Here is a 10,218-nt window from a genome sequence, read left to right as displayed (position 1 = left end):
GGGGGACAGCTTGAGGCTCTGTCTCAAAAAAAAAAAAAAAAAAAACCTGTACTTGAACCCAGTGTAAATCAGGTGTATTGGCGAGCCAAAGCCTCAGTTGTTATCTTTATTAACCAAAAGTTTCTGCCTATAAAATGTGCCTTTATTTACTCTTCAAAAAATAGTATTGGAGGCATTGCCAACTATATTATCCACAGCAGTTATAAAAAGTCATAGAGAAACCTGAAATTCCTGTTGGGGACACACTGTCCTCTCTCCCACTGTGACACAAGCAGTCCCCTGGCCCTTCCTGCCAGCAAACTCAGGGCTAATGTGTAGGTCGGTTATAGCAGGTCTGTTACTGTGGATCCCCGACATTTGCATTCTCTCTCTCTCTCTTTTTTTGTGTTAGTTTTCTGTTTCTATTGTATTAACCTCATTATTGATTCTTTTGTGGTAAAGTATTCAAATCCTTTTGAGAAAGAGGCAGGCTATAAAAATAGTCTCTTCGCTGGCATTGGTAAGAAATAGGTAAAGCACAAGTTTAACAGTGGTAAGAGCTCAGGCTGCCGGCGTAGCTTTGGAGTCAGGCTTTAGACCACAGCAGTGCGTGAGTGAGTTCCAACCTCATACTCCCCAACTGTGGCTGTGACCCAGCCATTTAACCTCTCTAACCCTCAGTTTGCTCCTCTGTGAATTGAGGATAATAATTTGGTTACAGTCTTTCTTTGAGGATTAAATGGTATGCTCAGTACATTATAAACGTGATAAAAACACTAAGTTCTAAATCATTGCAAAGTGTGGTTCACATCACTTGGAAACATATAACCAAGCAGATACTCAGTTTTTGTCAGGTGTAGATTGTATTTTCTACTTTACTGGTACTTTTGTACAGCATAAGGAATTGCAAGACCCATGTCACCAGGAGGAACTCTCTGAGGTTTCTTATAGGAGGGTGTCTGAACAGGGGTTGGGAGCCCTACACACTCTGTGCTGAGTGACTGGTGAGCTGAGGCCAAACTGACTCTCCAAGTGGAGTGGCCTTTGAGTTTTTTCATCTGTAATACATACAGTTGGTGTTTAATTATCTATGGCGATGGCAGCAGTGAAAATACAAAATTAGCATACGCTTTCTGCTCTTGGATGACCCTGCACACTTCTATTTGCATTTTTTTGTTGGTGGTGGTGGTTGGTAAGTTTTGAGACAGAGTCTGCTTTGTTGCCCAGGCTGGAGTGCGGTGGTGTGGTCATAGGTTACTGTTACTCTGGGGCCCAGGTGAATGTCCTGCCACAGTTTCCCAAGGAGCTGGAGTATAGCTGCACCACCATGCCCAGCTACTTCTTAAATTTTTTGGTAGAAATGAGGTCTTGCTGTATTGCTCAGGCTCGTCTCCGACTTCTGCCCTCAACTAATCCTCCCGCTTCAGCCTCCCAAAGAGCTGGGATCACGTGTGTGCACCACTGAGCCCAACCTCTGGGTTATCTAACATTTTGAAAAATGTCTTTTGCATGAAATTTATTATATCCTCACTTTGTACCCTCCAACCTTTAATTTTGAATTTTTGAAATCTACAGAAAATAATAGGTCCTTTCCCTGGATTCTTGAATTTGTAAACGATTTGGCACATTTGTCCTCTCTTCTCTCCCCTCTTATCATGTTGGCTGAAGTGTGGGAAGTTGCAGATACGGTGAACCTCGTCCCTACACACCACCCACATGACCACCCCACCATCATCACACTTACAAACCTAACAGCAGTGCTCTAATATCGTGCTCAAATCAATTCCAGGTTGCCCAGTTATCCCAGCTGCACCCCTCCACTCCCTGCCACCCTGTCAAGGTTCAAGGTTCACACATTGTTTGTCTGGCCATCTCTGACATGGAACAGGCCAGCCCCCTCCCCTGTGGTTGCGTGTCCAGGCTAGCCATCTAGGAAGTGGCACTCTGTGGATTTGTCTTACCATCTTGTTCCTCTCTCCCCTGTACTTCTCACAAAATGAATTGGTGCTGGAGGTTTCTTTCTCTTTGTCTCTTTTAAAACAACAAAGCAAGGCGAGATTCTCCTCCTTTCTGTTTTCTGGCTCCCCTTTGGCATGTGGAAGTCCTGAGGTCGGGGAGCCTCACTGTCCCCGTGACACTGGGCGCCGGGAGCCCCGAGGTCGGGGAGCCTCACTGTCCCCGTGACACTGGATGCCAGGAGTCCCGAGGTCGGGGAGCCTCACTGTCCCTGTGACACGAGGTGCCGGGAGCCCCGAGGTCGGGGAGTCTCACTGTCCCTGTGACACTGGGCGCTGGGAGCACTGTGGTGAGCAGAGCAGAGCAGAGGAGGCTGCCCCCTTGGCTCTCACTCCATTCGGGGTGGTTGACCAGTTTGTAATGGAACGTAGGTGGTACCAAGACAGGTGTAAATCGTGATGCAGGGGCCATAGGAGTGCTCTTGTCACTAGGCCATTAATGCAGACTTGCCTGAAGGGTGACTCAAGTACGATCTGGAAGAGAGACAGAGTATAGAGATGAGAGAGAGCACACACTGGAGGGAGGGGCTGAGAGCAGCTGGCTGGCCAGAAAGCCAGCTTGTCCTGAGGCTGGGGTCGCCCAAGGTGCGGGGTTGGGGTTGGGGTGGGGTAGGGCTGGGCAGCACCCTGTGCCCTGGTCACTGAGTGGCTGGACTGGGTGAGAGCCAAGTGGGAGCCAGTGCTGAGAAGGGCCAGGGTCCGTGACCCGCCTCTGGAGCTTGCAGTGTGCTCAGGGGTCCTGCTGCCAGGGCTCTCCCATTGCCATATTCACTCATTTATAAAGCACCATTGTTAGAGTTGATTGGTTAGACTCAGCTCTCAGGGGAAAGAGGATTGAGTCTGGAAGAAAAAAGGAACTCCGGCGTCCTTACAGACCAACTCTTAAAACCTGTCTCCATCTCAGAAACTTCAGCATGGGGCTAGGGGGGTGTGCTGTTTTGAATCGAAGTGCTCGCTTCCCCTTTATTTGGGGAACTATAGCTAGTTTCAGAAAGAGGTGTGGCTGTCCTGTAGAGGTGTGGCTTCATACCTCAACTCAAGAAATGACATACAAGCTGAAGTTCTCAGACCCGCTGGAAGCCTGCGGAAGGCGCAGGGATGGGTGGGAGGCAGCCAGGCGGTGGAGATGAGGAAGAGCTCTGGGGGCTTCTTAGAACAGTGCCTGGCCCCTGTGGTTCCCAGCCCCAAACACACTCCCAAATCATCTCTCCTTCCTCTGAAGTTAACTGAACAGAGGTCCCCAATTTGACAGTGCTTCAGAATTACAGTGGTCACAGGGGGCACCCTGCCCACGCTGAACCCCCAAAGAATTTCCTGGAATGTGCCCAGAGAATCTATTCTTTTCCTGGATCTATCCTTCTCACAAGACACAACAGGTTTGGTTTTGTTATTAATGACAGATTTGACCCACAGGCTACACGGTACAGTAAGAGTCACACCTGATTCGTATGTTCAAAGCTCATCCCGTCAGTCCCCAGAGGGCCGTGGGCAGCTGCTGCCCATCCCGTGTGAACTCAGGCAGGACGTGTGGCTGTGCTGCAGGCCCCAGTCGCCTCACGTGGCAGCTCGTCCTCTGCAGCACCAGCTGGCTTATGGTGGCTGTCATGTTGCCTTTAGTGCCACCCTCTCTCTTGGTTTCCAGGCTCAAATGTCTCACTGGATCTGACCATTGGGATGTTCTACCAGCGTCATTTCTGTCCTACCTGTGTCTGCTCCTCTATTTCCAGTCTTGGTGAAGGTGACACCATCTTCCCAGGCCCTAAGCCATGCTCTGTTGCAGCCAGGTTCTGTATGTTCTAGCTCTTAATTACACCTGCCCTTGAAACCTCAGCCCCTCACTTCACCTTGCCCTCTGCAGATTGAATGTGTCGCTTGTCTTCAGGGGCGGGGCCATTATCTCCCAGCATTCCGTGCGGCAGGGGCCTCCCTCTCTAGTCTGGACACTTGGTCTTCCCTCCCTGCTCCCAGCTTTAGTGTCATAGAATTGGTCCTCCGGAGGGCCCACATCAGTTTGAGGTCACTGTGGTTGCATGTGAAGTTCCCTCTTCCTGGAATTCCTTTACTGACTTTGCAGCCTGGCTGATAGTCCTCTCATTTTGACTCACAGAGCATCTCCTCTTGGATGGCTCCCCTGACCTCCTCTGTTCCATCTTGCCCAAGTTAAATGTCCTATCTTAGGTTCTGTGCATCCCTTGTTATTGACTCACCCCATTGTGCTCTAATTTCACTTCACACATCTTGACCCCAAGAATATGATAGTATTTAGAGCAGCAATTCTGTCTGGTGGACATAAAATTGATACTCAACAAATATTTGTTGAATAAATGAATGAATAGGCAAGATCATTTGTGAACAATGTCTACATTTGAGTTTGTTAATCTATGTGTGATAAGGAATAAAAGTATGTCCTTTTTACTCATCTTTGATGGAGAGATTTTGGTGGCTTGAAGCAAGTTCTGGAAAAGTGAAACAATGTCATTCCTTTTATATCCCAACAGGAAATATGGGATGTATAGAATCAAAAAGGAAAGACAATCTGAATGACGATGGAGTAGATTTGAAGACTCAACCAGTACGTAATACTGACCGAACTATTTATGTGAGAGATCCAACGTCCAATAAACAGCAAAGGCCAGTAAGTCTCAGGGGAGAATCCCACAGCAGGATCAAAGCATGGCTACATAATTTAAGAACTAATTTGTAATATATGCACACAAAACAATCACACTGATCATTGAGGCCTCAAGTAAGTTAGATATGCTTTATAACCTAATTCTTTAAAGAACATGTGAACAGTATAGGGATAACCAGGCCACTGTGCAGTGAGAAGCCCTTGGTCACATGCTCCTGTGTGGAAAGAAGCACTATATTCCTAGTGCAAAGACACCAATTAAAAAAAATATATATATATATGCACACACGTGTATATACTAGAGGTGCCACAAGTGCATACACATTTTAAGCAAGTATTACCTATGTATTACTTTTCAAAGCTTAATTGAATTACAGTAGCAGTGTGTAGTATGATCTTTGCTCAAAAGATGCCATTAATCAGATGAATCCTAGTGTTATCACACAACAGGAATGAATAGGATAGCCTCTTCTCTTAAAATGTATATGCATTTTGGGGGCACTCTCACCAAAAAATAGGTTTGTGTGACTGACAATAGGTAGTAAGATTTAGCACAGTGGTTTGGAAGCTAAAGGAAAGAGGATGCAAGTCAGAAGCTAAAACAGGTGCTAATGTCTTGTGGTGTTTTGTGTTTCATATATTGTACTTTATCTTTTCTTTTCTTTTTTCTCCCCTCCCCTCTCTCCTCTTCTCTCCTCTTTTCTCCTTTAGTCTCCCCTCCTTCCCTCTTCCCTTTCTCTCTTTCTCTTTCTATTTTTTTTTTAAGACAGTTTCTCACTATGTCACCCTTTGTAGAGTGCCATGGCATCACAAATCATGGCAACTTCAAATTCTTGGGCTTAAGCCATTCTCTTGTCTCAGCCTCCCAAAATGCCTAGCAGTTTTTTTTTATTGTAGTTGTCATTGTTATTTGGCAGGCCCAGGGTGGGTTTGAACCTGCCAGCTCTGCCACTGAGCTACAGGTGCCAAGCCTTTCTTTCTATTTTGAAAGACATGGTCTTTTTGCTCTGTTGTCTAGGCTGAATCATAGGTCACTGCAACTTCAAGCTTGCGGACTCAAGCTATCCTCCCACCCACCTCAGCCTCCCAAGTAGCTGGGACTATATACATGCACCACCATGCTTGTCTAAGTTTTAAATTTTTTGTAGAGATGGGACCTTGCTATGGTTACCCAGGCTAGTCTTTGGTCTCCCAAAGTGCTGGAATTACCATGTGTGTGTGTTGTACCATGCCCTACCTCATTTCTTCAGTCAATTCAAAATAGTACAGATCCTAAGTTGTCAGGACCTATTATAGTAAGTTAAAAGATTAAAGATCTAATTCTCCTCCTTGACCTTAGGCAAATATCTGTACTATAAATTTTATATGAGTAATATGCTAGTTGATGCGTTTGGGAATACTTAGCAAAGACAGAATTAACAGTATATTTCATGGAAAGGAGGAAGCTTTAAACAAGTATAACCTTACGTCGACTTTATTTTAGCGCTTACATTCTTTACATATATTTTCTCATGACATATATGTATATCCTCACATAAACAGACTTCTATAAAATTCCTTAGCATTTAAGATGGAACCAGCTTATTGCAGGTTAGCCCAAATGTCTTTATTAAGAATTTCAGTTTCTCTAGTCTGACGTGTTTTTAAATGCCTTTGCATTTTAGATTATGTTCTTGTCATCAAGCCCTCTCCCTGCCCTTCCCCCAACCTGTCCCATTATAGTGAAGGGACAGGTTGGGGAAAGTCACATTGTGGAATCAGAGATGGTCTTCTCCAGAAGTAGAGATGAAGAGTGACTAAGTTATGCTATTAACTTATCATATGTGATATTTCTGGATAAATTAACATTATAATTTTATCTAGAGAAAATTATATACTTAAATGTGTAAGATTATCAATACCTTTAATAATTTAGTAATGAATACATATAAATACAAAATTTTAAAAAACTATTACATAAGTATGTATAGATACAGAACTATATATTATGTAAATATAATTAATAGAAGGTAAAATAAAAGGAATTTGAGTCACAGAGAGTTTTCTTATAGACTTCAGAGTTCTCATGAAAAGGATCTGTTTTCTTCTGGTACCATGTGCTATAGATTTTAGGTGCTTTAAAACCCATTTTTTGGCTGTGTGGGAGGGCTCATGCCTGTAATCTTAGCACTTTGAGAGGCAAAGGCAGGAGGATTGCCCAAGCTCAGGAGTTGGAGACCAACTGAGCAAGTGTCTCTAAAAATAGCATTATGTGGGCACCTGTGGTCCAACTACTTGGGAGGCTAAGGCAAGAGGATCACTTGAGCCCAAGAGACAGAGGTTGCTATGAGCTATGATACCCGAGCACTTTACTGAGGGTGAAAAAGTGAGACTCTGTTTCAAGAATAAATAAATAAATAAACAAATAAACAAAACTCTTGGGGGGGGGGTGTTTCTGTTTCTAAATGATAAATGAAGATGTCCTTTATTTAGAAAAACAAAAGAGGAAAGTACTAACTTACCCACCATTTTTCCCTCTTGCTCAGAGTAAAAAAGATGAAAAGTTAAGTTAGAAAGCAGAAGTAGTAAACAGGCTGGAGATCTTCCAAGCCCCATGGTACCACAGGTACTTTGGTCTGGGCCTTCTGTGGTCACAGAAATTTTTGTTAGTTTGGGCTATTCCACAGCTGTAAATACCACTCCTGGCCCCAACCAGATGTACTCATGAATTGAGGGCAAGGGCGCTGATACAAATTCAACAACACTCTAGAAAGATCCATTTCAAAGAACAATTCAGAGTGACAGAATATGAATGTTTTAACAATGTATTAAAATGTAAGCTCTTTTGATATTTGAAAAATCAACTTGCTGCTTTCAGAATGACTTATTTTTTCACCTTTTTTATAATTTTTTTTTTTTTTTGAGACAGAGCCTCAAGCTGTCCCCCTGGGTAGAGTGCCATGGCATCACAGCTCACAGCAACCTCCAACTCCTGGGCTCAAGCGAGTCTCCTGCCTCCGCCTCCCAAGTAGCTGGGACCACAGGCGCCCGCCACAACGCCCGGCTATTTTTTGGTTGCAGCCGTCATTGTTGTTTGGCGGGTCCAGGCTGGGGATTCGAACCCGCCACCTTAGGTGTACGTGGCTGGCGCCTTAGCCGGTTGAGCTATAGGCGCCAAGCCTTTTTCACCTTTTCATTATTTCCTCCAAATCATATAAAATAGATCACCCCTCCTAATTATGCAAATCTAAATGAGTGAAAAATCAGTATCAAACGTTTGAATAAAGGCCAGGTATGGTGGCTCACGCCTGTAATCCTAGCACTTTGGGAGGCTGAATTGAGTTGACTGCCTGAGTTGACTGCCTCAGGAGTTTGCGATCAACCTGAGCAAGAGTGAGACCCGGTCTCTACTACAAAGAGAAAAACTAGCCTGGTGTTATGGTGGTTGCCTATAGTCTCAGCTACTTGGGAGGCTGAGGCAATAGGATCACTTGAACCCGAGAGTTTGAGGTCTCTGTGAGCTATGTCACCACAGCACTTTACCAAGGGTGACAAAGTGAGACTGTCTCAAAAAAAAAAATAAATAAAAACTTCTTGAAATAAGTATTGAAGGATAGCACACACCCATGTTTCTGATACCACAATAAAGTAATTTTCCTCTGCCCCTGTCACTGAATTAGAGACTTTATGGGCTGACTTTCATCAGAAATCTGTTTCAGTACAAACCATTTTGTTCCCTTTCTGTGAAATCACGTTAATCAAAAGAAAGGGGAGAGTTCAACGCTGTGTGATAGAGGCAGGCCTCTGACAGCACCTCCTCACGAGAGCCCAGAGGCCTCACTTGGCTCTGAGAGAAAGAAATCTGATTTAAAAGGTCACTGGGTGGCCTTTTTGCCACTAGACCCTTCCCAATAATTTACCTCCCTCCCTCAACTAAATAACAGGAGATGCTGGCTATAGAGTCAGGGTCAGCCCAGGAAAGCCTGGGTCAGTTGGGACTTGCTCTCTGCGCCCAGTCCCAGAGCCCTGACTACACGTTTTTAAACAAGCCTTCAAAACCCGGAATTGGGCAGCCCAGGGCTGGGTGGCAACTCCGCCAAGTTACGGTCCCCCCACCATTTCCGTCTGTCACCCTGCTGCACTTGGTGGTTTCCATGACTGCCAGGAGTCCAGCCTTCACTTGTTTCTAGGCGGAAAGAAGAGGAGGGAAAGGGGAGCCTTGGGCAAAGCCTCCTGGAAACGCTTTGCTGATAGAAACACCCCTCCCCCACCTGCCCAAGGGGCTAGACAGTGTGGATGCCAGTCACTGAGCTGGCAGATTGCCACCCCACGTGATGTTCGGCTTCTGTTACCAAGTGAGAGGGGAGTTAGGATGGGTGAGCCTTGCTCACTTATGGCCACCACAGACAAGTGGCAAAAGACCCGTGTCCCTGGGCACGTAGGTGAGAACACAGCTGAACATATTTTTCTCGCTGTACTCCTGTTCTTTCCAGCTTAATAAGTAACAAATCCAAACTTCAGTTGCTGCTGTTAGAAAAATGATGTGCACCATGAACATAGCAAACACTAAACATAAAATGTTTCTTTCTAATAAATATTCTCTTTTAGGTTCCAGAATCTCAGCTCTTACCAGGACAGAGGTTTCAAACTAAAGGTATGTTTTTGGTAGCACCATAGCTAAATGTTTTTCTTTGGAACTGTTAGAGCTTTTATAAAATAGTAGTAGTCCTAGACATTTTTATTTTTATTTTTTATGGGAAAATATATTTACATAGATTCTCATATCGACCATTTTAAGTGTGCAGTTTGGTGGCTTGTACAGCCCTCCCCGCCATCCATCTCCAGAGCTGTTTATCTTCCCACTCTGAAACTCTGAACCTCTTATGCAATAATTCCTCCTTTAGTTCTACCCCAACCCCTGGCAACCACCAGCCTGCTTTTGTCTCTGTGAATTTGGCTGCTCTTGATACCTGACCATTGTGCATGGCATCATTCAGCGTCTGTCCTTCTGTGCCTGGTGTTATTTTCCTTGACATAATATCTATAAGGGTCCTCTATGGCGCACCATGTGTCAGAACTGTATTCCTTTTTAAAGCTGAATAATATTTCTATTTTAAATATGTACAACATTTTTTTACCCATTCATCCGCTGAGGGACATTTGGATTTTTTCTACATTTTGGTTGTTGCCAACAGTGCTGCTGTGAACGTGGGGCTTTTATTTCTTAATCACAGAGTTGAAGTTCCAGGTGTAGTTTAAAGTGACTTTCCATAATAGTACCGTACACGGTGACACAGCACGTGGCCCTGCGCCCCATAGGAGGACACCCATGCCCTGATTCCGGCTGCCCAGCCCTCAGCACCTCATCTGGTCCTTCGTGCCACCTGAGGACTTGATAAAACATTTCTGCTGATGGGTTCTCAAAGGCATCCACCTGTGTTGTTCCTGTTTAGATCCAGAGGAGCACGGAGACATTGTGGTGGCCTTGTACCCCTACGATGGCATCCATCCAGACGACTTGTCATTCAAGAAAGGAGAAAAGATGAAAGTCCTGGAGGAGTAAGTGCCCAGCACACCTGGTACCTGCTCCTCACCCAGCCTGCCGAGTCCTGC

At 44.9% G+C, this 10,218-nt stretch overlaps 1 protein-coding gene across 3 annotated transcripts in view; it reads left to right on the top strand.

The window, feature by feature from the left end:
• The window catches only part of LYN (LYN proto-oncogene, Src family tyrosine kinase), a 92,894-nt gene that overhangs the window by 18,800 nt on the left and 63,876 nt on the right, over positions 1-10,218 (top strand). For 2 of the 3 annotated variants that reach the window (XM_003793681.3, XM_023515402.1), the window contains exons 2-4: positions 4,493-4,629; positions 9,214-9,259; positions 10,059-10,164. In XM_003793681.3, the coding sequence (XP_003793729.1) occupies positions 4,498-4,629; positions 9,214-9,259; positions 10,059-10,164 (284 nt within the window). In that variant the 5' untranslated portion in view covers positions 4,493-4,497. The remainder of the gene's footprint in view (positions 1-4,492; positions 4,630-9,213; positions 9,260-10,058; positions 10,165-10,218) is intronic. The other variant, XM_023515403.1, reaches the window with a different exon arrangement.

The sequence above is a fragment of the Otolemur garnettii genome, unplaced genomic scaffold (assembly GCF_000181295.1).
Source record: "Otolemur garnettii isolate 467f Iridium unplaced genomic scaffold, OtoGar3 scaffold00071, whole genome shotgun sequence".
In the NCBI taxonomy this organism is placed as follows: Eukaryota; Metazoa; Chordata; class Mammalia; order Primates; family Galagidae; genus Otolemur; species Otolemur garnettii.
The sequence above is the reverse complement of the archived record's forward strand: the minus strand, read 5'-3'. Positions and strand labels throughout refer to the sequence as shown.